This window comes from Marmota monax, unplaced genomic scaffold (assembly GCF_021218885.2).
Source record: "Marmota monax isolate L192 unplaced genomic scaffold, Marmota_monax_Labrador192_F-V1.1 WCK01_AAM20220418_F8-fsc00030, whole genome shotgun sequence".
NCBI classification, from domain to species: domain Eukaryota; kingdom Metazoa; phylum Chordata; class Mammalia; order Rodentia; family Sciuridae; genus Marmota; species Marmota monax.
The window spans coordinates 7,142,432-7,168,388 of record NW_026691988.1 but is presented as its reverse complement, the minus strand read 5'-3'; the positions used below and the strand labels follow the sequence as shown (position 1 = coordinate 7,168,388).

Here is a 25,957-nt window from a genome sequence, read left to right as displayed (position 1 = left end):
CTGTAATCTCTAGATTAATCATTAAAACTGTGAAGATGTATAGCTAAAAATCCATTAGGGGACATAAAATACAATAGTAAATATTGAATTATTCTAAAAGAATATAAAATAAAATGTAATATATGTGTAATATGAATTGTAATGCATTCTGCTGTCATATATAACAAATTAGAATTTTTTTAAATGCAGTAAAATAGTAAGATGGCAATGTGGTACACACCTGCAATCTCAGCTACTTGGGAGGCCACAGCAGGAAGATTCCAAGTTTGAGGCCAGCCTCAGAAACTTAGTGAGATCCTGTGTCAAAATAAAAAAATTTAAAAGGCTGGGGATGTAGCTTAATGGTAAATCACCCCTGGGTTCCATATCTAGTACTGAAAAAAATAAAAAAGCATAGCAAAATGGTAAACTTAAAGCCATACCATTAATTATTTTAAATGTAAATCATCTAAATGTTGAAAGGCAGAGATTCTCCGACTGGACAATACATCAGTAATATTTCTTGGCGGATTGATTTTTATTCATATTTTTTCATTTATTCATTTTAGAGATATTCTGTAATCTTAAGTTCATTTGGAAATTTTATAAATTTAAAATATTTCATGACAACTTTGACATTTTAACTATATTCCTGCACAATTAGTATTTTAATGACCATATGTATTTATAATGTAGAGTACAAATACAATTACATTTTCTTCATTTATTTCATGTTTTCCAGAAAATAATGTTCTTTTGAGAAACAGAACCAATAGGATATGTTTGTATATACGTGTATATATGTACACACACACAGAGAATGATTTACTTTAAGGAATGATGGAAACTGTCAAGTTCAAAATCTGCAGGCCAGAAAAGAGTTATAGTTCAAGTTCAAAAACGCAGTCTATCCACAGATTTCTCTCAGGGGAGGTCAGCGATTTTCTTAAGGTCTTAAAATAAGTGGATGAGGCCCACTTACATAATGAAGGCCCATCTACTTTCTTGGGGTGTACTGATTTAAATATTAATCCCATCCAAAAACAAAATACCTTTAAAGAAATATCTAGAATCATGTTTGATCAAGTATCTGGGTACCACAGCCTACTCAGGTTGACATGTAAAATTGATCATTATAGCAAGCTACTTAATATGAGCTTTCACTTATTATACTTTACTAAAAGTGAAATTGAGATACAAATGCAGATTTTTAAGTAAAATTTCCTTAAAATAGGAAGCTATTTTAGGACATTTTCCCTAAGCTTATTTCGTTTTGAATATATATTACTGCAATCTTGGATAAAAACATTTCCCAACAATATTATTTCCATTTGCCACCTAAATTACAACTAAGGTTATAACTTTGGGTAATCTACTTTTTAAAATTCAAGTTTCCAACATATTCTTGCCTTGCAAATGAAACTAAAATATGTTGTTTTTATCCTTGTGATTGTATAAGCTAAGGATATTCATTTGGGGGTTTTGTTTTTATCATTTAAAGTTACTTTTTATTTCCAACTAAAGTTACTTTCTAATTGGATAAGAATTTTAAAATTTATAATCAGCTTAGGTCAGTTTTATAGCATTCAGATTACAATAGTGAGAACACACATGTAGATGTTGCTAATTCCTGAACCCCATGGTGTGAGCCCTCTCATTTGAAAGCTTCTGGTGCCAGACTGCTTTCAGTGGTTACAGCTAGGAGGGTTGCAGGCATCAGGGCTGGGGAAGTGGGAATTTCACCAATTGTTCTGTGTACCTCTGTATTATTAAAATCTTTGAACAAGAATCTTCATTACTTGGGTCTTGGGTCTGGAGATGTAGCTCAGTGGTAGTGCTTGTGATTAGTACCTATGGAGCCCTGAGTTCTATCCCCAGCATTAAAAAAAAAAAAAAAATCTGCACTATTTGAATATTTTCTAAAATGTGTTACTTGTCTTTTTTTTTTTAAGCTTTTCACTCAAAGGTAATGTTCCTCTATGATTTAAAGTCTTTCCATTAAAATTACCCTAAAGACTTACTACATTTAAGATAGAACCCAGTTCATTTACTGTATAGTATTTTTTCAAAACAGAATATCTCTGTTTTATTAGACTCAATCATAATTTATTCATCTTATAGCTAGGTAGTGAGTGCTAGATAGCCTGTAAATAAATATTAGTTGATTGGATTAAGGTAGCTAGTAGTTTATACCTCACTGTCTAACAATAATAATTGAAAGAAATTTTTAAAACAAAACAAAAGCTATGTTTTTAAAAAATGTTTCATGGTACATTGTTCATTTTGAATATATTCTTTCAAGTTATAAAAAGCAATTGCTTGTGTTGATCTCACTGAATCCCTTTTCATACTTCATGTTAAGTGCTTGTGAAACAGAGGAACTAATATTTTGTTTGAACTAGGAATTTTGCTAATTGCTATTAACAGACATTGGAGTTCTCACTTCTAACAGGTCTTGTATGTGACAGCCTTTAGTATTATTTAAACAAACTCTTCTGATATCCTCACTCTTATGTAAGTTTGCTAATGGACAGAGATTGGAAACTAAATGAGACCAGTGCCTGTGTTCATTTTTAACTTGAGCTTGACTTTGAACCAGTATCTTACAAATGAGATACAATGTGTTATATCCTTGAAGGCTGCTTATTACAAAGAAATGCAGTAGAGGACATTGAGAACAAAAAGATAAATCCACACATGATAAAAGGATATTTCTCAAGATTAGCCATCAGTGTTATCATTTTAAAGGAGAGAATCAGGGAACTTTCTTTTTCCTCAGATACACCATGGTGGTTGAATAAATAATAGAAAATGTCATAGTAGGAAGTCAGATCAAAGAGAAATTCAAATAGATTTATTTATTCTTTTGAGAAAATAAGGAAGCAGTGATTCCTTTCATGGCCTTTATGATATTTCATTATGAAACTTGATGACCTCAAGTCAGAAATAAACCTTTCATGGAGGAAATGCAGCAGAGTCCAGATAATGGTGTAATTTTGAGCTGGAAGCAAGATATGGCACATCTGCCACTATTGCTGGAGGCCACTTGAATGGGAAAACTGTCTTAGCTAACCTTAAGTAGGGTGTCTTAGCTAAACTCACCAACTGTTCCTGACCAAAGAATTCATGATATAACTTGAAAGGATCCTGCCAGCTGAGTGAGGCTTTTTTCTTGTAGACTGTATGAGGCATGTCTTACTGACATGAATGTTTTCAAAATAAAATGAAGAGGCATAATAACCCCATATTCACAATTCTTTTCTTTCCACAGGGATTATCAGCATAGAAAGAAGGCCTTGTAACCATCAAGTAGATTCACCTCCAACGGTAAGGCCTCTTTTTACATTGTTATAACTGTAAAAAACTATAGAATGATGCTGGTTACAGTGACACAAAGCACCGTTGTAGAAAACTCTTATGACTTCCTTTTGGTAAAAAGTATGTCCCTGCAGGGAAATTAATGTCATGTTTTCCAAATAATGAAGAAAACTTTGTAATTTTTGTAAAGATATAGGAAAATAAGATACAGTATTTTTACAGGTATTTATTTATACCTTAAAGTAGCTTACAGTTTTGGCAAAGTGCTTTTTTTTAAAATGAGTGCTATTTCATACACTAGTACTATTTACAGTGAACGTTGTATGACACCGAAAGAATGCCATTAGTGCTTCATTTCTCTTACTAAAGTAAAATCTTATTTTTTATTCCTCTTCTGTTACTAACAGACAACAAAAGCACTTAATTATTTACGATATTAAAAATACGTATTGTAAAAGGAAAACAACTAGATTTCCCTTTTAATCTCTGGGTATATTTGTGTGAAATATACATCATTTTCTGGTTTCCAGTTGAAAGATTCATAAAACTTGAGTACATCTTAACCTTTCCTTCAATATAATGTTCTTATTCTGTCTATACAATAAGTCTTTGTAGTGCTTCATTCAATTCATTGTTTCTTGTTATGAAAAAATTTTTATTCAGTAATATATTTTTCAGGAAAATAAAGATAATGTTAAACTTTATTTGAATTTTATTGATGATTAATAATTGCCTCACTAGAAAGTTGACTCTATTTTCTGTTTGTAATAAATCCACACAACTGATTGATATACCAGAGTTGATAACTTAATGTATGATGCTCCAGAAAAGACTAGTTTATCAGAAATTTAGTCATCAGCATAATCATAAAAATTACTTTGCTATAATATGGGTTTCAGTTATCTTTTAGTAAGTATGCTAAAAGAGTAGACATAATATTATGTAGTTTTTACTCTTTAATGTTAAAAAAATACAGATTAGCAATTAAGAAATTTATGTTTAATATATTTGAATAATATACTCCATCATTGAATTATTTTACATACTTCCAAAATTCACTTTATTCTTATAAGCTTTCCTGTGTCCATGTGCTTACATTCTTATTTGTTTATACATTCAGGAACTCAGAAAAGTAAAGCCTGGCAGTTTTCTGTTACACCCTCTAGGCTGATTGTAAATTCCTAGGTTTTTAAATGATGAAGTAATAGAGCCTAATTCACATGAACTCATAAGAAATAATGGTATTGATATCTATAATAGTGACAATAATTGCAAAATTACTCCATGAATTAGGAACTAAATGTAAAGCATAATAGTTTAGATATTGCTTGTCTTTTTTATTATGTTTTTCCAATTGGGTTAGGAATTGATAACTTCTAATTTATTAATACTATTCCTACTCTAGACAATCAATGAGTTGTTTTTGTTTTTGTTTTAATTTTGTTTTTTGCAATGGTGAGAATCCAACCCAGGGCCTCATGCAGGTTAGGCTAGCACTCTACCACTGAGCTGTACCCCAAGCCTTGATAAGTTTTAATGTATTTCATGTTTGCATGCATTCCCCAAACACCCATTAGTTCCCCAAGTTTTCACTTGAGTCCAGGTTAATTTTGATGTGTATTTCTCAGGTGGGTCTATACTTCTCCTTCTCTCTCTTTACTACCATCTAAGGTGTTCTACCCATCCTTCACAGTCCCGTCCCTCAGTTTGCTGACAGTTCACCTTGTCCCTTTCTCCAAAACCTCTGAGTGGAGTCACAAGTCCACTCATTACCCAATGCACCCATGTCTGCTGGACAGGTAAAGTCTGATTTTCACAGAAATATAATTATACTAAATGTTTAGAGTAAGGGAGAGGAAGGAGTCCCTCAGGAAATTGAACAAAGTGAGATATCTGTAATCCCAAACTTTGTGCTATCCTGGTCTGAAAAGGAGAAGAGTCAATTCACTCATTGAACCTGAGGGGGGGAAAAAAAAACAGAAAGAGAGTTGGCCAGGATTTCAGTGTCTGAGACCAGGCTCCTGACTAACTTCCTGACTGTGTATCTAACCCCTCAGTTTCCAGGTTACTTGTTTACCCATTATCACTCCCTCTTCCCTCTTGCTCCAAGTACTCTAGGGAATGGCTTATGTCTAGGAGAGTGTTAAATGCCAATTGCAGTTATTCACCAAGTGAGGGAAATAAATAAGAATTTCTCAAGCCTCTGTTTTAGGGAATGGTGTGTTCCTTGATAGTTCAAGTTAGAATTCTAAATGGACTATTCAGTAAATATATGGTTATAGGGGATAGTTTGAGCATATAGTGCTATAATATAATAGCAGTGACCCTTAAGTAAATATAGATTAGCCTGAGAACAAAACCACCTCTGTCCTTTTGTTCTGTGTTTGCTCTCTCTTTAATTTACTTCTTTTTTGTATTTTATTTATTACTTGAACTTTGAATGTGTTTTCTTTTTGACATAAATAGTAGCCTGCCTGTTTTGAGATGTCTTTAATAGAAAGTGGAAAAGAATATCCCCACTTGATATGAGCTTATCCATCAAAATGAATCAAACTTCTCTTTTTAACTGGGTATGGTCCCCTCTTTTTTGCATCCTGAGCTCTTAATTTTGTTAATATCCTAGAGTACATTTTTCAAATTGTTTTTTCAAGAAATATAAAATGGGAGATGAATTATCTACATATATAGTTAAAATATATCAGTTCTCTTTGCATAAGGCCAATTTTTTATTATTTTGACATTACCTATTTGCCTAAAAACATTGTAGAAATTGGTCATCTTTGCCCTCTGATATTTAGTGTTGCAGTAGAAACACTAGATATCAGCTGTATGAATATGAATATTCTTTTGTACAAATAACCTGTTCAGCCTGTTCATCTATTATAGATTTTATTTTCTTCCGACCTAATGTCCTGTTTCAGATTTAATGGCCAACAGGGTAACCACCTTCTCACTGACTTTTTCCCTTGGTAATTTTCACCCAGATGCTATACTGTTAAGAGGAAATGTAAATAAGACATGAGACAATTACAATATTAGAATTAAATCTTGCCACTTTAAGAACAAGTCCCTGCACCTGCTTATAGGCAGGATTTTATCAGCCTCAGATTAATCAAAGGTCATTGAATCCCAAAAGGCAGGTGTAAAAGTTAGTTAATAGTTAAATCAGTTCAGGTTTGAGAACTGTATTTACTTTAAATGAGGGACTTATTTGCAAATCAAAGAGAAAGCACAACTAGCATAAGGAAATGTTTCCCAAGTTAAAACATACCTGCCCTTTAATGTATAATCATATGCATAGCAGAGTCCACAGCTTTCATGTTTTCTGACATAATTAATATGCCTATAAGACATTAAAACATAGTAAACCATGCTGAATATAAAGCATTCTTTTTAAAAAATATTTATTTTTTAGTTATAGATGGACACAACATCTTCATTTTATTGTTACGTGGTGCTAAGGATCGAACCCAGTGCCCCACACATGGTAGGCAAGCACTCTATCTCTGAGCCACAACCCCAGCCCCTATAAAGCATTCTTAGTGATTTGTGGAGTATTGTTTTTGAATCTCTTTTTTTAAAATATTTATTTTTTAGTTATAGGTGAACACAATATCTTTATTTTATTTTTATGTGGTGCTGAGGATTGAACCCAGTGCCTCACGTATGGTAGGCGAGCACTCTACCTCTGAGTCACAACCCCAGCCCCATTGTTTTTGAATCTCTTCCAGTGAAAACTGATATAGTAAATTCAGATTATATCAGTATGGCCTAATTTAAGTGATTGTTTAAATTTTTGTAAATTTTCTACATTTCATATCTGTAACACTTAACGAATATTACTCATTATTCTTAATCTATTCAGTGATGCTATGACACCTATTAGAACAATTTTTCTATTTAACAAATGAATTTTTGGCACTTTATAAAAATACAGCTTGCACTTTCACAGACGCCTCCATATCTACCACAATAGTTCAAATAAAATCCAGACTGTCTGAATTTTACCATGATTTTATCAAGATTATACCAAATGTGGAATACTTGCTGTTTGTCTAAGTCTTCCCTTATTATTAGGATTTAAAATGTCCTTGCTTCATTTGTAATTTAAATATTGATTTATTATTATTTTTTTGCTATAAGACCAATTTTTCAAGCCTTTAGCACATTCATTCTGCAGTTATATCCCTTCTAACGGCTGACTGGTAATTTTTTTCCTATAATGTATTAGTTGTAAATATGTATAGACTTAATTTGTCACCTTGAAACTATTTCTAAATGATCATGATGTTGCTTGCCCTTAACACTAAATTTATTCATAAAGGTACCGATCTGAATCATATAAGTTAAATTTCATTCTGAATCTCTTTTAGATTACAAGAGATCTGTGCTGAATCACAGCCTTTGGGACAGAAGTCCCCTGTGATTCTCCTTTGCAAAGCAGTAGTCCTTCTTTTTCCTTTTTCTCCCGAAAAAAATAAGAAGATATTTGTGCTTTTTTGCATCATTTTGAGTTATTGTTAGATTATTATCATTGTTTTGTCCTTTCTTCAGGTTCTCAACATTGCTGTATACTGCAGTTTTACACGTGTTTAACATACTTTATATATAATTTATGTAAATGTGGCTGTTTCATATTTTAATATAATATTTGGGACAGCTTGTTTATGGATAAATACATGAATTCAAGTGAAATGTCTTCAAAGGGTACACTTTATTTTCTCCAATCTAGCATTTTCCAGGAATTCATAATATATAAACTGGGGTGAATGTACCCCTATAAAACTCATAAAATAGAACCATGTCCAATCTCTTCCTGTAGGTAATTGCAGGGTGGGGAGGGAACCCATAAACTCTAAGCTTTTATAACTTAAGTCATAAAAGAACCTGTTTCACTTATCAATAAAGTAACAATTCAAAGCAGTTCCATTGAAATTCAAATATAAATGCAAAATATATTCTTTTTTAAGGTGACTTATAGTTATTCATACTATGACATTTTTCTTAAGTGTCTGCACATTAATTTTTCCCCACACACTGTAAATTATGAAGTTTATGATGATTTTTCCCCATTAGCATGCTCCTGCTGACATTTATGTTTTTCTTAGACTCCCCGCCCCCCTTTATCTTTGTCTTTGATGAATTTTAAATTTTTTTATCTGACAAACTTAAAATTCTGAAAATTTCATGTTACTGGAGGACTACATATAACAGTGGCATGAACTCAACTTATTTTCTAAATTATCAGCAGACAGATGTACAGTATACACATGACAGAACTATACCAGGCAAAATATGTATATGTTTTTCTGTGCCTTTATAAATGTCTTTTAGTATCTCTTGGTCTTATTAGAAAAGTGACCTGTAAACAGTTAAATCCTAATACATGTGCAATAATGAAAGGGACATCATGTCACTAAGGCTGCTGCACACAAGTATAGCAGCATGGAATAGGGTGAATGCTATGGGGATTCCTAAGACTGGGGTAGTTTGGAAAGGCTATTTAGAACAGGCAAGTCCTAACTGGATCTTAAAAGAAGGATGGGATTTTAAAAAAAAATAACAGTGTGACCAAAGTTCATAGAGGAAGAAAAGTACACACAGTTTATAGATGAGTAGAGAGTTTGACTGAAGCAGAGTAGATGAAATAGGAGAAAATAAGAAAAGATGATTAGGACATGATTTATAAGGATTATTGGGTATTAGATTAACAATAAAGAACATCAATATAAACACTAGTAAAGCATTTGAACATGATAATAATATGAACAAGGGGGATTTTTTTGAATCTCAGAGCATTTGAATCTATCTCATTTTTTATTGGTACATATTATTTAAGCAGAATGGTGTGCTTCATTATGTGGTATATTCTTACATCCATAAAAACATGACTGGATTCTAATTCGACTCCTCAATACCTCCTCACCCTTTCTTCCACCCTCCCCCAGACCTCGGCATCACCCATAATGGTCTCCCTTCTACTTTTATGGCATCTCCTTTGTTTTCCTGGTTTTTCCATCTAGCTTCCACATATGAGAAAAAAACATGATACTTTTTTGTCTCCACACGTGACTTATTTCACTCAAAATTATGGTCTCTAGTTGCATCCATTTTCCTGCAAATGACATTCTTTTGTTCTTTATGGCTGAATAAAACTTGGTTGTATATATACCACATTTTTTTATCTGTTAATGAACACCTAGGCTGATTTCATAACTGATGGGTATGCATGTATCCCTAAAGTATGCTGACCTTAATTCTTTTGAATAAATAACAAGGAGTAGGTATGGCTGGATCATATGGTAGTTCTATTTTTAGCTTTTTGAGAAACCTCCATGCTGATTTCCAGAGTGGTGTACTATTTTATATTCCCAACAGTATATATGAGTTTCTTTTTACCTGCATTCTTCCCTGCACTTATCATAATTTTATTCTTGATGATTGCTATTCTAACTGGAATGAGATAGAATCTCAGTATAGTTTTGATTTAAATTTTTTTGATGGCTAAAGATTGAACATTTTTTCACATAATTGTTGGACATTTGTATGTCTTTTGGGAAGTATGTGTTCTGCATTTTTGCCCATTTATTAATTGGGTTACTTGGGGATTTTTAGTGTTGAGTTTTGTTTTAACTTTTAGTTCTCTCTATATTCTGGATATTAACCCTCTATCACAAGAGTACTGGAAAATACTTTCTCTCATTCTATATAGGTTGTCTCTTCACTGTTGTTTACTTTACTATGAAGCTTTTTAATTTGTCATCCCATTTATTGATTTTTGCTCTTATTTCCTAAGCCATAACGGTCCTCTTCAGGAGGTCTTTATCTGTGCCAATATATCCAAGTGCAAAATTTCTGGTCTTATATCTAAGTCTTTGATCCATTTTGAGTAGACTTTTGTACAGAATGAGAGATAGGATCTGTTTCACACTATAAATGCATATCCAATTTTCTCAACATCATTTGTTAAAGAGGCTATCTTTTCTCCAACATATGTTTTGGGCACTTTTGTCAGGAATTCAGAAGACTGTACCTATGTGAGTTTGTCTCTGTGCCTTCTATTCTGTTTCATTGCTCTACATGTCTGATTTTTAGATCAATACCTTGTTGTTTTTGTTACCATAGCTCTGTAGTATAATTTGAAATCAGGTATTGTGATGCCTCCAGTGTTAGTCTTTTCACTTAGGGTCTTATTCTGGATCTTTTTTTCTTCCAAGTAAATTTTAGGATTGATTTTTCTAGTTCTGTGAAGAATATCATTTGTGTTTTGATGGGGATTGCACTGAATCAGTAGATCACATCTTGTAATATTAATTCTGCCTATCCAAGACCATGTGCGGTCTTTCTATCTTCTAGTGTCTTCTTCAGTTTATTTTTTCAGTATGGTATAGTTTTATTGGAGAGATTTTACACCTCATTTGTTAGGTTTATGTCTTGGTTTGGAGGGTTTTATTGTTTGTTTGTTTGACATTGTTGTGGATAGAATTGTTTTCGTAATTTTTTTCTCAGTGAATTCTTAGAAAAAAGCTATTGATTTTTATATGTTTATCTTGTATTCTACCACTTTGCTGAATTTGTTTATCATATTTAAAAGTCCTCTGCCGGTACCTCTAGGGTCTTCTAAGTACAGGATAAGGCAAACGGGAACAATTTGACTTCCTTCCCTATTTGTATCTCTTTTGCTTCTTTCTCTTGCCTAATTTCTCTGTCTAAAATTTCAAGTACTATGTTGAATAGAAGTGGTAAGAGTAGACATCCTTAGCCAATTAAATTTAGGAGCACATTAAAAGGATCATACATCACGATCAAGTTGGTTTTATCCCAGAAATGTGAGGATGGTTCAGCCTATAAAAATCTGCAAATGTAATACACCACCTAAATAGAACCAAGAACAATTACCATATGATCAGCCTAATAGATGCATTAAAAGCTTTCAACAAAATTCAACACCCCTTCATTATAAAAAATCCCTGAAGAAAGTAAGGATAGAAGGAATTCATCTCAACATAATAAAGGCTATATATGACAAGGCCAACATTATAGTGAATGAGGAAAAACTGAAAGTATTTCCTCTAAAGTCAGGAACAGAGTAAGAGCATAATGTTTTAAAAGATTAATATAAAGCATGTCATGAAATGAAAGCAGGTGAGTGAAGAAAGAAAGAAGGTAAATGAGCTGTGAGCTACTGAAATCCATGTTTAAGGTGATAATAGTCTGAATAAGAAACCATGAAAGTGGAAATGAAAAAGATTTGAAGTTTAGAACTGATTAAAGTATATTTATTTTTAAAGTCTGTATTTAAAAGGTTAGATGAAGAGCCCTCATAAGAAGACACTGAGGAGAAAAGAGAAACAGGAGATTAGGAATAGTGTAACATCTTGAAAACTTATGAGATTTTATTGGAGACTTTTAGTGTGGAAAACTCTAAAAACCTCCAGAAGTGGAAAGAGTTTTTGTTTGGAAGAGTGGAAACCGGGACCCTAGACAAGGAAGCTGGTTTCACACTAAGAGGTGTGATGAATCAGAAGTAATTGAGGAAGCCTGTTATGAGAAGTAGATGGAAAATAGAATAGTAGTTAATTTTGCTTTGTGTATATGTTTCTAATTTATTTCAGAAAAGAAAAAAAAGCATTATGCCAAATGAGCTTGCAATGAGACTAATCTATATAGAATATGCAGTAAATATTTTCTTTTTTCATATTTTTTAAAACTGAAAAATCAAAATCTGTTAGTTGTGTAAAAAAAATTTGTTCAAACTAAACATTTTCCATATGAAAGGAAATATCCAGCAATATGAATGGGGCAGGAGAAAGATGTAAACTGCACATTTTAGCATTTGACAGAAGAGTAGAGATCAGTTGTGGCAAGTTCCCTTGGTAATAAGGGACTTAAATTTTCTAATTGGTAAAGTGAGAAAGGTTGAAGATTAAAGTCTAGAGTTCTATAAATCTTTTCCTGCTGCACTTGTTGCTCCAGGGCAATGTATTAAAGCAGAAAAAAAGTCTGCTAATCATCCTTTAAATGGTCACTGTTCATTTCACTCATTCTTCCTGTTCTCAGGTCTCAAATCCACTTCTAGGTATACATAAGGCAGTTGGGTTTACCAAGTCAAGTAACGAATACCCAACACTGTTGTTGCTATTGGAAATTTCATGCTGCTTAATAAGTGATGAAAGGTTAGTTGTCTTCAGTGGATCAAAAACTAAGGGTCAGCCTGACCACATGGTGCACTCCTGGAATCCCAACTACTTGAGAGGCAGAAGAAGCAGGAGAATCACTACCCCCTGGGCATCATACTGAGACCCTGTCTCAAAAATAAGAGTCCCTTCATTGCAGACTGCAGGACCTGGTCTTTCCAAATGTGTAATGAAATGATGCCCAACTTCAGGATATGGTGTCCAGATAGCTCTGCAGCTCAGCCAGTGCAGGAGTAGTGCAGTATGAAAGAGGGATGGTGCTGCTCAGGCTGTGGAGTGTGCTATCAAACAAACACCCAGGAATCTTTTTGTTCATTTCAAATTTCACTAGTTTTCCTAAAACAAGGAAAGGGATGCTTAGTTATATACTCTTGGTAGAAGCTGAAGAATAGGATAATTAAAACCATAAATCAAGGACAATTCAACAAAAGAGCGTAAATATTTTTAAAACAGTACTTGTAAGCATAGAAAACCAAAAGAAATTAAAATCATTCCATTTTAAATTCTTAATAAATTAAATCTTTTAGAAGACTTAAGTGCTGAGTACAGTGTCTAACACACAGCAATTAAGTAGCCACTAACCTGATTACTATTACTATTAATAGTAACCAGATTACTATTACTCTCAATGCAAGGCTATGTTTTTGTCCTTGGTGGATTTCATCAAATTGTTTTTGACCTACTGTCAAGGCTTTCAAAATTCTTTTGATTTTTTTTCTATGGCAATAACTCTCCCAAACCATAAAATAAATTTTATAATATTCCTTATGAATTGTCTTTATTCAAAACATTAGAAAAACAACAAGCAGTGTACACAATCAAAATAGCAATTATTTCTTTTTTAAAAACATTTATATTGTTGATGGACCTTTATTTTTTTAAAAGAAAGAGAGAGAAATTTTTAATATTTATTTTTCAGTTTTTGGTGGACACAACATCTTTATTTGTGTGTGGTGCTGAGGATCGAACCTAGCGCCCTGCGCATGCCAGGCTAGTGCGCTACCGATTGAGCCATATCCCCAGCCCCGGACCTTTATTTTTTATTTATTAATTTATTTATATGTGGTGCTGAGAATCGAACCCAGTGCCTCACACATGCTAGGCAAGCACTCTACCACTGAGCCACAATCCCAGCCCCGCAATTATTTCTTTACCTTCAATTGATTTAAGTTTTTACATGTTGTGTTTGAGAGGTATTATTACTTAATAGTAATTTCAGTTTTATATGGTATTTAAACAAAGCTTTTACTGCACATCTTTTAAAATAGGATTTGGTGATTACGTATTTTTTTTTCTTTCCCAAAAAGTAAAATAAAATTTGGTTACCTGAAAGAAGCATTGAAATGTCTATAGTGGAAACCAAAACTTAAATTGATCATGTCATAAAAGAAATCATTCGGAAAAAAATTGACATTCCTCATTATAGAAATATAATTTTCCATTTGGGTAGAAATTTAAACAAAAGTTATCAAACTAGCTGTTTTTCCTTCTTAAATGAACATCTACCACCTGCTACTACTAATATTCCATAGATTCTTATTTTGTCATACACAAGTCTATAAAGTACCATCTTCCTGTAATGCTCTTTATTCTGCCATCATCTCAGTGTCTCCAGCAGTGAAATCGGTTTTTGACAGATGGCCCCATAGCAGTCACTAACACAGACACCTCTTGGTATAATCAAATAATTGGCTCACATATTAGCTAGATGCTTAAAGATTAAGTGAGGTAAATCCCTAGAGGAAATAAGACATTCTGTTTTTATTGGAACTTTATAAAGTTTTCTTGTCACCATATCTGTGGCTGGTTATATCTTATGGCACCATGGACACATTTCTCTGGGAGCACTTTTATATTTAGATGATATTTTATCAGACCCAGAAATAAATGTCTTCAGAAATAGAGTTGGAGTTAGTAGATTGTTATTTTATTTGAAAACAGGGTAACATTTATGATTATAGGTGTTCCATAGAAATATTTTACTATAAAATACTATCCTTCTGTGATAATTTGAAGAGCTTCAAGGGTTGAACAATAATAATTAGGCCTAACATTTATTGAGTACTTCTTGTGTACGAGACACTGTGGAAAGTGTTTTATGTGGACAATTTCACTTGAACATCATACTTCTATAAGATTATAGCTATTCTTATCACCACTTGTCAATGGAAAAACCAAGATGAAGGGTTTATATGGATCATCTGGAAACAGTTAGATTTTGTTAATGCATTATGATAGACTAACCAAACATCTTAATTCTAAAAACAAAATCAATGTATGCAAATAAATTCTTAATGTCACTCAGTAACACAAGACAAATTTTGTGGAAATTAGGAGCAGTTCAGATAATAAAAACAGCAGTTAACACTTGTAAAACCATTTATGTTTTTAAAAATTCTATATACTATATGTTATTCCATCTGATCTGTGTAACATTACTGTTAATGAAATTAGGCAGAGAGTATATAGTGACAGAGGCTGTAGATAGCTGAGCTCCCCTGAAGGAAGAGCGGAACAAAACAACAACAAAAAGGTCAAGAAGACTTGGACTTAAGACAGCCCAAAACAGATTCCTCCCTCTTAATAAATCTACCAGGAAAATATCTAAGAGAGTGAGTTTCTAAAATATTGCTTGGAAAACATCCTGTCCACCCACTAAGAAGTTTCAGACAGATAATGGTTTGAGGTTAGTGAACAGAATTTTAGCTGATTTCCTGGGAAGAGTAGTGCTTCAGTTTTAATAGCTGTGGGTAGATTAAAGTAGCAAGAGAGTAATCTGGATGTGAGAAGGGGATCTTGGGGCTTGGTGGGAAGAAAGAGGCCCAGAAGCTGTGGTTTTTCTAGTGCACTGGCAGAATCACCTGTGACCTTGAGAAAGGAAATTACAAACACCTGCTGTACTTCAAACTATGCTACCCACATGCCACAGACAGCTGTTTGAAGAACAGGAGTGAAGGAATGAGAAGGTAGTTATGAGTGTCACCCAAGAATTAGGTGAGGGGGCTCCTTCTACTCTTCCTTGAAACCTACTTGGAAATCTCACTGATTCTTACATTTCTTCTAATAATACCTAAGTGTGAATGATTCCCAAGATGATGTTCTAATCTTAATTTTTCTCTTCTTTCTCCATTATACTAGAAAACTCTTTATGATCAGTTCTTAGGCTGTTAATGTTTAGTAACCTAGAGAACAAAAAAATGAGTACAGCTCAGTAAACTTCTGTCCTCCCCCAGGGCCTTCAATGGGTCTTTCCACTTTAATTTGTTGTCACTGGTACCACCAGCTGCTTGGTTCTTACCAACAATACCTTGGTAATACATTAGGCTAATCTGGTTCTTTCATGCCCCACATATGTTGCTTTCTCCATCCGTTGTATTTCCCCAGACTACTCTTTTATTCCATTATCATAGCCAGAATCAGGATTACCCTCTTGGACATGGAAAGCTATAGTCTCTTTGTATTTTTGCTTGTACTGTTGCTTTTTTTCATCATAAGCATCTTTGCCTCCAATTAACAATCTTTCTATGATTTTTATAACAGCTTTATATAAATATAGTTCATATAGCAAAGAATTCTCCTTTTAAAATATACACTTCAGTGATTTTTACTGTTTAGATAAATACACAACCATCACCACTATTTTTAAAACACATCCATTGCCCCCCCCACTGCAAAAAAAATTCCCAAATATATTAGTAGTTACTTCCCTTCATTTCTTTCTCCCCTCTCCCCCTGAGAGCTGTAACTACTCTCTCTCTGTATGGATTTACGTATTCTGGATGTTTTATTATAAATGTAATCATATACTGTGGCCTCCTGTGTCTAGCTTCCTTCACTTGACATGCTTTCAGGGCTCATCCTTGTTGTAGCATATATAGAATTTCCTTTCTATGGCCAAATAAAATCATTATTTCAATGTATACCACATTTTGTTTATCCATTATTCCATTTTGGGTTACTTCCATTTTAAATCTTGTGAATACTAACTGCTGTGTGAACATTCATGTATAGTTTTTTTCGTGTATGTAAGGTTTCAGTTTTCTGGAAATTTAGGAGTAGAACTGCTGCATCATAACATTTTGAGGAACTGCCAAAATATTTTCTAAAGTACCAAAACTGCTTTAAATGCCCTCAAGTGAATGAGAGTTCCAGTTTTTGCACATCCCATTTGTTATTATCTTTTTTTTAATCTCCTAAATTTGATTTGCATTTGCCTAATGACCAATGGTGTGAGCATCTTTTGAAGTTCTGTGAGTATGTCCGCTTTGGAGAAATGTCTAATTCAAATCCTTTACCTCTCTTCTAAATGAGCAAATTATGTTATATTTTATTAAATTATATAAATTAGATATATTTTTAAATTAACATTGTATGTGTAAGAGATAGATTCAGAGTTTATTTTATCAAACCTAAATATACATTTTTTGGAGTTGAAGTTATAAGACATATTTAATTTGGTTTATGGTCATATTTATTTCTGAGTAATACAGAAAGCACTATTATTTTATAACACTCAAAAAAGAATTTTAGGAGTTGAATAATAATTATACCTTACTCTTTTTAAATATTTTTTTAGTTGTAGATGCACACAATATTTTTTTTATTTGTTTATTTTTATGTGGTGCTGAGGATCAATCCCAGTGCTTCATGCGTGCTCAGGCAAGTGCTCTACCACTGAGCCAAACCCCAGACCCTATTCCTAACTCTTAATTGAGTACTTACTATGTGCCAGACACATCAGATATAAATTTATTTATGAGTTATATGAAATAAATTGTGTACTTATGAAAGCTGTATATAGGACACATTTAGATTTTTGTATCAAATTAAGTTTATCTTTTTATTACTGATTTGTAAGAGTTCTTTGTCAACTCTAGATACAGGTTCATATTAAATACACAGATTTAATGGATACAAGTTCTTATTAAATACACAATTTGCAAATATTATCTCCCATTCTGTAGGCTTTCTTTTCTTTTTCTTGATTATATCCTTTGAAGCACAAAATTTTGATAAATTCCAATCTATCTACTTTATCCTTTTGTCACTTGTGCTTTTGAATTCATATCTAAGAACCCATTGCCTGATCCAAAGTTACAAAAATTATATTCCATATTGCCTTATGAAAGTTTTATAAATACATTAAGTCTTATAAGCCATTTTTAGTTAATTTTATATATAGTGTGAATTATGGATCCAACTTTATTGTTTTGCACTTGGCAATCCAGTTGTTGTAGCCCTATTTAGTCAAAAAAGTGGGGATTTTTTTTTCCTCATTTTACAATCTTAGCACCTTTCATTAAAATTAGTTGACCACAAATGTAAGGGTTTATGACTAGATTTTCAGTGTGTTCACATTGATTCATATGCCTATCCTTATGTCACCATTACACTGTTTTATTTTTTGTACCTTTGTAGAAATTTTAGAATCAGAGTATTTCCTATCACTTTATTCTTTTTAGAAATTGTTTTGGCTATTCTAGATTCCTTGAATTTTCTGATCATCTCAATTTTTGTAAAGGTTTTTATAGGAATTATGATGAATTATAGATAACATTGTAAAGATGTTATCTATAAATTCATCATAATTCCTATAAATTCCTATATATTCTCTTCCCATCTATTGGTAAAAATATTTCCATTTATTTAAATCTTAAAATCATTTTGAAGAGTGTTTGTGAGTTTTAGCATATCAGTCTTAGACCTATGTTGTTATATTTATTGTGATGCATTGTAAAGGCAATTGGTTTTATAGTCAGATTATTCACTGCTTTAATATTTATTATGTATCCTACATTTAAGAATATATGTTTTGTTGTTATTCATTTATTCCTCCATTATTCATGTTTTTGTTAAAATTGGTGGGGTTTTTTACTATACTATTTTAATTCTCTTTTCCTTTTAATATTTCCTTGGGTTAGTTTATTTTTATTTTTATTAATTTAATTAATTAATTTATTTATTCTAATTAGAATCAAAGAATGCCTTTTGGTTCATTGAACACAATTGCAGCACAACTTTTCATTTCTCTGGTTGTACACAACGTAGCATTTCACCATATGTGCAGTCATATGTGTACCTAGGGCAATGGGGCAATGATGTCCATCTCATTTCACCATCTTTTCTATCCCCCCGTCCCCCCTTTCTTCCCCTTCCTCTCCTTTGCCCAATCAAAGTTCCTCCATTTTTCCTATGCCCCCCCATTATGGATCACCATCCACATTCAACCTTTGGTTTGGGGGATTGGCTTACTTTGCTTAGCATGGTATTCTCCAACTCCATTTATTCACCTGCAAATGCCATAAGTTTATTCTCTTTAATGCTGAGTAATATTCCTTTGTGTATATATACACCACAGTTTCTTTATCCATTCATCTATTGAAGGGAATCTAGGTTTGCTTCCACAGTTTAGCTACTGTGAATTGAGCTGCTATAAACATTGAAGTGGCTGTGTCACTATAGTATGTTGATTTTAAGACCTTTGGGTATAGACTGAGGAGAGAGATAGCTGGGTCAAATGGTGGTTCCACTCCAAGTTTTCTACGGAATCTCCATGCTGCTTTCCAGATTGGTTGCACCAATTTGCAGTCCCACCTGCAATTTTCCCACATCCTCGCCAACTTATTGTTGATTGTTGATAACTTATCAACTTATTGTTGATAACTGCCATTCTGACTGGAGTAAGATGAAATCTTAGAGTAGTTTTGATTTGCATTTCTCTAATTACTAGAGATGTTGAACATTTTTTATATATTTGTTGATCGAATGTGTATCTTCTTCTGAGAAGTGTCTTCAGCTCCTTAGCCCATTTATTTATTGGGGTGTTTGGGGGATTTTTGTTTTAAGTTTTTTGAGTTCTTTATATCTCCTGGAGATATAAAACATGCTTGTGGCAAAAATTTGCTCCCAAACTGAAGGCTTTCTCTTCACCTCATTGATTTTTTCTTTTGCTGAGAAGAAGATTTTAGTTTGAATCCATCCCAATTATTGATTCTTGATTTTATTTCTTGCACTTTAGGAGTCTTGTTAAGGAAGTTGTGGCCCAATCTGACATGATGAAGATTTGAGCCTAATTTTTCCTCTTTTAGGCACAGGGTCTCTGGTCTAATTCCTAGGTCCTTGATCCACTTTGAGTTGAGTTTTGTGTATGGTAAGAGATAAGAGTTTAGTTGCATTGTGCTGCACATGGATTTCCAGTTTTCCCAGCACCATTTATTGAAGAAGCTATCTGTCTCCACTGTATGTTTTTTGGCACCTTTGTCTAGTATGAAATAACTATATTTATATCAGTTTGTCTCTGTGTCTTCTATTCTGTACCATTGGTCTACATGTCTATTTTGCTGCCAATATCATGCCTTTTTTTTTTTTTTTTACTATAGCTTTGTAGTATAGTTTAATGTCTTGTATTGTGATACCTCCTACTTTACTCTTCTTGCTAAGGATTGCTTTGGCTATTCTGGGTCTCTTATTTTTCCAAATGAATTTCATGATTGCTTTTTCTATTTCTATAAGGAATGACATTGGAATTTTAATTGGAATCACATTGAATCTGTATATCACTTTGGTTAGTATGGCCATTTTGACGAGATAAATTTTGCCCTATCCAAGAGCATGGAAGATCTTTCCATCTTCTAAGGTCTTCTTCAGTTTCTTTCTTTAATGCTCTGTAGTTTTCATTTTGAGGTCTTTCACCTCTTTTGTTAAATTGATTCCCAAGGTTTTTTGGTTTGGATTTTTTTTTTTTTTTTGAGGCTATTGTGAATTGGGTAGTTTTCCTAATTTCTCTTTCAGAACATTCATCACTGATGTATTGGGTTGTTTTCTTAATAGTTACACTTTAGTGTTATACTTAACATGTTAAAATAATCAGTTTGGATTAATAACAACTTAATAGTATATATAATCTTCGCTCCAGTATAGTTTTTTCCCCTCTGCATCCTTTGTGCTATTATCCTCTTACAAATAACATTTTATATGTTGTAAAGCCCATCAGCATATTTTTATAACTATTTATTTTTTAATATTTTTTATTAGTTACTGATGGACCTTTATTCATTTATTTGCTTATATGTGGTGCTGAGAATCGAACCCAGTGCCTCACACATGCTAGGCAAGTGCTCTACACTGAGCTACAACCCTAGCCTTATAACTATTTCTTTACAAAGTTGTTTTCTAAGTCAGATGAAGAAAAAAGTATTACAAACAAAAATATGTGTGCTTTTATATTTATTAGGTAATTATCTTTATTGGTGTTCTTGATTTCTTCATGTAGATTTGAGTTATCATCAAGTGCTCTTTCATTTCAGCCTGAAAGACTTGCACCAGTTTTTCTTGAAGGACAAGTCTTATGGCAATAAACTCTCTGATTATTTATCTTAAAATACATTAATTTTTTTCTTCCTTTTCAAAGGATAGTTTGTTGGATGTTGAATTCTTAGTTGAGTCTTTTTGTATCATTCTACTAACTTCTGGCCTCCACATTTTCTGATATTTACTTATCTCTGCTAAGTGATAAGTTGTTTTTTTCTCACTGTTTTTTAAGATTATCACTTTAGTTTTCATTTTCAACAGTTTGATGTCTTGATGTGAATATTTTTTAGTCTTCCCTTTCCTCCTCATTCTCTGTCTTCTGTTTTTATTATATGCGCAAATCAGTAAATTTGATGGTGTCCATAAGTCTCTCAGACTTTCTTCATTTTAGTTCACTAATTTTCTTTCTGTTCCTCAGACTAGATAGTTTCAATTTATTTTTCTTGAAGTTCACTGATTCTTTCTTCTGCAAGTTCAGATCTACTGTTGTATCCCTCTAGTAAATATTGTTCTTTTTAACCTCAGAATATTATTCAGTTCAGATTTGAGGGGATTTTTAAAATGCTCTTTCTGTTGATATTTTCTTTTGGTGAGAGATTATTTTCACACTCTCTTAATTGTTTAGACAGATTTTCTCTTAAATCTTTGAACATCTTTATATTGCTAATTCAAAATCTTTTGTCTAGTAAGTCCAACTTCTGGATTTTCTCATAAATAATTTCTACTAACATTTTTGGCTCCCTGCTTGGTTATATTTTTCTGTTTCTTTGTGTCTTTCATAATTTTTTGTTGTTGATAACTAGACACTTGAGACAATATAATGTGGCAAACGTGGAAAACAAGTTCTCTTAGTCCCAACTCATGTCACCACCAAGGTAGATGCAGTGTTAAACAGTTGTCATTGACTGTTTTTGACAAATGCCCTAGGACTACAATCTTTCATATAGCATACTCTGAGTCATGTCTAATAAAATGACACCTGAGAATGGAGGTTTTCTGGGAGCTGCTCCACAGTCTTAGAGTAATGTTTCTCTGTAGATGGAAGTTTGGAGGCACTCAGCCCATCTGTCCTCTCCACTGACTGCTAGGCAACTATATTTCATAGCTATTATATTTTTGAGACTGTTGGCTTTCAAGCATACCATAGAGCTGGCAAGGAAGTACTGGGAATGTGTCAACTTAAAATACAAAGTTTGCTGTTTTTACCAAAATGCAGCTGCTTTTTCTTTCATACATAACATTTGGTTTGTTGCAAGCCTTTGGTTAGTTTTCAGATTTCTGATAAAGTTGATTTGGAAGAATTTTGACAGTGTTCTTGACTTTATGCAGGAGCCAATTTTTATGATTCCACCATTCTAGAAGTGATTCCCTTCTGCTCATATATTCTGAAGCTCATGGTTTTACATTTGCTTCTTAAGATTCTGTTTGCTACTTTCTATGTAAAGTAATTTTTGGCAATTTTTAGAGTCCCCTACTCAATAGTCTATATTTCCCTGTGTCTCAAAATTAGGATTATACACTGAAGTGGGAATGTCTTGTCCTTTCTAATATTATATCTTCATCTTCTTCTTCATTAAACCAAACACATAAGCATATATGTGAACTTTTCCAACAATTTTTGGATTGACATTGAAATTAGAAATATATAGTACTCAGTGTTTTAGTGACATGAGCAGTTAATTATTGATGTCTGGCTATTACCTTTTTCATGTAAAGATACTATTCAAAATTTATGTTTTTCAACTTTCTATTATTGTAATAAATTTCCCAAGATACCAACTTAAAAAGGGGAAACATTTGTTTGGCTCACAGGCTTGGATGGTTTTAGTCCATGATTGGTTGGCGCTATTGCTTTGGGGCCAGTTGTAAGACCATATGCCATGAAAGAAGTACATGGTAGAGGGAGCTGCTCATCTCCTGACCAGGAAGCAAAAAAGAAAGAAGAGATTGATGTTCTACAAACTCTTTAAGGGCATGCCCACAGCAATATAAGATGGCCCACTGAGTCCCATCTTTTAAAAGTTCTAGCACCTCCTAGTAGCATCTTGGCTGGGTACCAAGTCTAACACATATGAGTTTTAGGGGATACACATATCCTAATGATTGCATTCTACCCCTGATCCCCAAAGGCTCATGTTTGTCTCAAAATGCAAAATGCATTCAGTCCATCTCCAAGAATCTTCAGTCTTAGCTGTGCCAACATTGCTGGTCCAGTGTCTGCTCTGAGACTCGAGAAACCCAGCCATGAGTCCCTGTAAAAATCAAAACAAGTTATATACTTCCAAGATACAACAGTGCAGGTAAACATTTCCAATCTAAAAGTAGTAAATAGGCATAGAATGTAGTAATCGGATCAAAGCAAGATCAATAAAAAAATATATTTTATAGTCTTTTTTGGCATATGATCTAAATAAACACTTCTAAAAAGAAGAAATACAAATGGTCAATAAATATATGGGAGGAAGCGTTCAATATCATTAACAATCGTGGAAATGTAATCAAAACTGTAACAAGATACCATCTTACCCCAGTTAGAATAATTATTATGAAAAAATTCGTAGTAACAGATGCTAGTAAGAATGTGGACAAAAAGGAACCATTGTACACAGTTCGTAAGAATGTAAATTAGTACAACTATGGAAAATGGTATGGAGAGTTCTCAGAGAAGCACAAAGAGAACTACCATTTAGTAGTTGCATTCCTAAGTGTATATTCAAATTAAAAGAAATCAGCATATAAAAAAGATACCAAATGTCCATATTTATTACAGCACTATGTACAATAGCTATGTAATCAACTTAGCTACCTATCAACAGATGAATGAATAAAGAAAATGTGATATAAATAGATACATAGGAGTAGAGATATGTGTATGTGTACACACAGACACACACACTGAAGTATTATCTAGCCATAAAAAGAGTGAAATTCTGTTGTTTGCAGTAAAATGAATGATACAGAAACTTCTTACAGTTTTAGAGGCTAGGAATTCCGAGATCAAGGTGCCCAACATGACCCCACCCTACTCCCTGAGCAATATCAGGGAAACATCAAGACATCACATTAAACATAATAAACCAGTACAGAAAGTTAAGTATTCTTAAGAATATGTGGAAACTAAAAGAAACAATGAGTAAAAAAAGTTAACCTTAAACGAGAAGAGGGATGACTAGGGATTGGGAAGGAGAGCAAGGGTAAAGAAGGCTGCATGTACATGATTAAATCATGATATAGGCATATATGGAATATCACAGTAAACCCCACTAATCTACAATAAAAAATAAAATTTTTATTAGAACCTTTTCAATAAAACAGTGAAGATTCACTATAACAAAGTATGTGAGTTGTGATATCTAGTAAGAAAAGGTTTAATTGGTACCAATTATATTTGAGCTACTGTAACAAAATACCATAGACCAAGTGACTTATAAACAACAGAAACTTCCTACAGTTTTAGAGGCTAGGAATTCCGAGATCAGGGTGCTAGCAGATTCTATGTCTAGTGAGGGTCAGTTTCCTAGTTACAGATGACACCTCTTCTCTGTATCTTCATAGGGTAGAAGGACAAGGAAGCACTTAGCCATGATTGTGTTCTTGCAACTTGGCTTTAAGAAAGAGAATCCAAGCACATATAGTCCCCAATTAGAATGGTTTAACTTTAGGATGGTGTTGAAACAGTACCCATATGACTATTTTGTTTTTTGCTTTCAGTACAATATTTAATATATTACTTAAGATATTCAAGATTTTGTTATAAAATAGGTCTTATGTTAGATGATTTTTCCCAACTTTAGGTTAATGTAATTATGCTTTAGTCCATTTAAGGTAGAGTAGGGTAAGCAATGATGTTTGATAGATTAGGTGTTAAATATATTTTCAATTTATGGGCTTATTAGAATATAATCCTAATATAAATCAAGGATCTCTGTATGTAAACAAAGTGGATTTTGTGAAATATCTCATTTCCCAGTTCTGTTATTACTGACGTGGACATATTAGCTCATGTGTTTAAACTTTTGCACAGAATGATTTCAAAACTATCTTGTCAGCTCAAGAGGAAGATCATATTGCTGAGGATAATTCTGTCCTACCGACATGCCAACCACTATGGGGAAGAAATGGTACATTACAGAACATACTTATCAGGAGAATGGCCAAGACATTTTCTGTAGTAAGGCTTGACAGAACAAGGACAAGATAAAGCTAGCGTTAATTCAAAAACAAACCGCTTGATGGGACTATGCTTCCCAACTTTTTAAAAAGAGTTTTACAGTATCAGAAACATAATAAAATCTAATTATAGATGGAAAGGTCATGATTTATACAGAATCTACTGCCAAATTAAGACAAATAATGAAGTTTGCTATGTAAAATATGACTATCAGAAAAGAACAAGTGGTTTTCACACAAGAAGATAAAAGCACAGTGCATAGAAACACACACTAGAACACAAGCAGATTTTCAAGCCATGTGTTTTTTGTCTTATGTTTCTGGTATGTTAAGAAAATAGTCATAGCCAAATGGTCAAATCACAGTGCCAAAATATGGATGACTGGCACATTAATGCTGATTCCTTGTTGTGTAGCAGTTCCATACTTAAATATCAATAAAGGTATGATGGAGACACGCTCCACAGATTTTTCTAGTATTCTAGAGAATGTGTCCTTACCTCCCATCACCCTCCCAAGATTGCTGGTTGTGGGGTTTGATGACAAAAGTATTGTTTCCACATCAGGATATTTGTAGTTCCAAGACAGGATGATGGTCAGGAATTCATCTATTACCATTAGTTTGTGGGACTGCACTAGTCTGCTTGGGGCTACCGTACCCCCAAACACCATAGACTGGATGACTTAAACAATAGAAATTTTCTTTCTCACAGTCTTGGAGCTAGAAGTCCAAGATCAAGATGCTGACAGTATTGACTTCTCCTGAGGCCTGTCTTGGTTTGTAGACAGTCACCTTCTCATTATATCCTCACATGGCCTTTTTTCCCTGTCATATATGCTCCTGGTGTCTCTTTCTTTACTTATAAAAACACTAGTCCTATTGATGAGGGATTTACCCTTATGACCTCATTCAACCATAATTGCTTCCTTAAAGGTCGTATGTTCAAATACAGTCACATTGGGTGTTATGGTTTCAACCTAAGA

General features: G+C 33.1%; 1 protein-coding gene across 11 annotated transcripts in view; it reads left to right on the top strand.

Annotated features, from left to right (window-relative positions):
* Positions 1–25,957, top strand: part of Ahi1 (Abelson helper integration site 1) — a 176,500-nt gene that overhangs the window by 112,190 nt on the left and 38,353 nt on the right. For all 11 annotated transcript variants that reach the window (XR_009227370.1, XR_009227363.1, XR_009227367.1 and 8 more), the window contains one exon: positions 3,251–3,306. Coding sequence is in view for 7 of the 11 variants with exons in the window: in XM_058581423.1 (XP_058437406.1) it covers positions 3,251–3,306 (56 nt within the window). In the remaining 4 variants the exon portion in view is untranslated. The remainder of the gene's footprint in view (positions 1–3,250; positions 3,307–25,957) is intronic.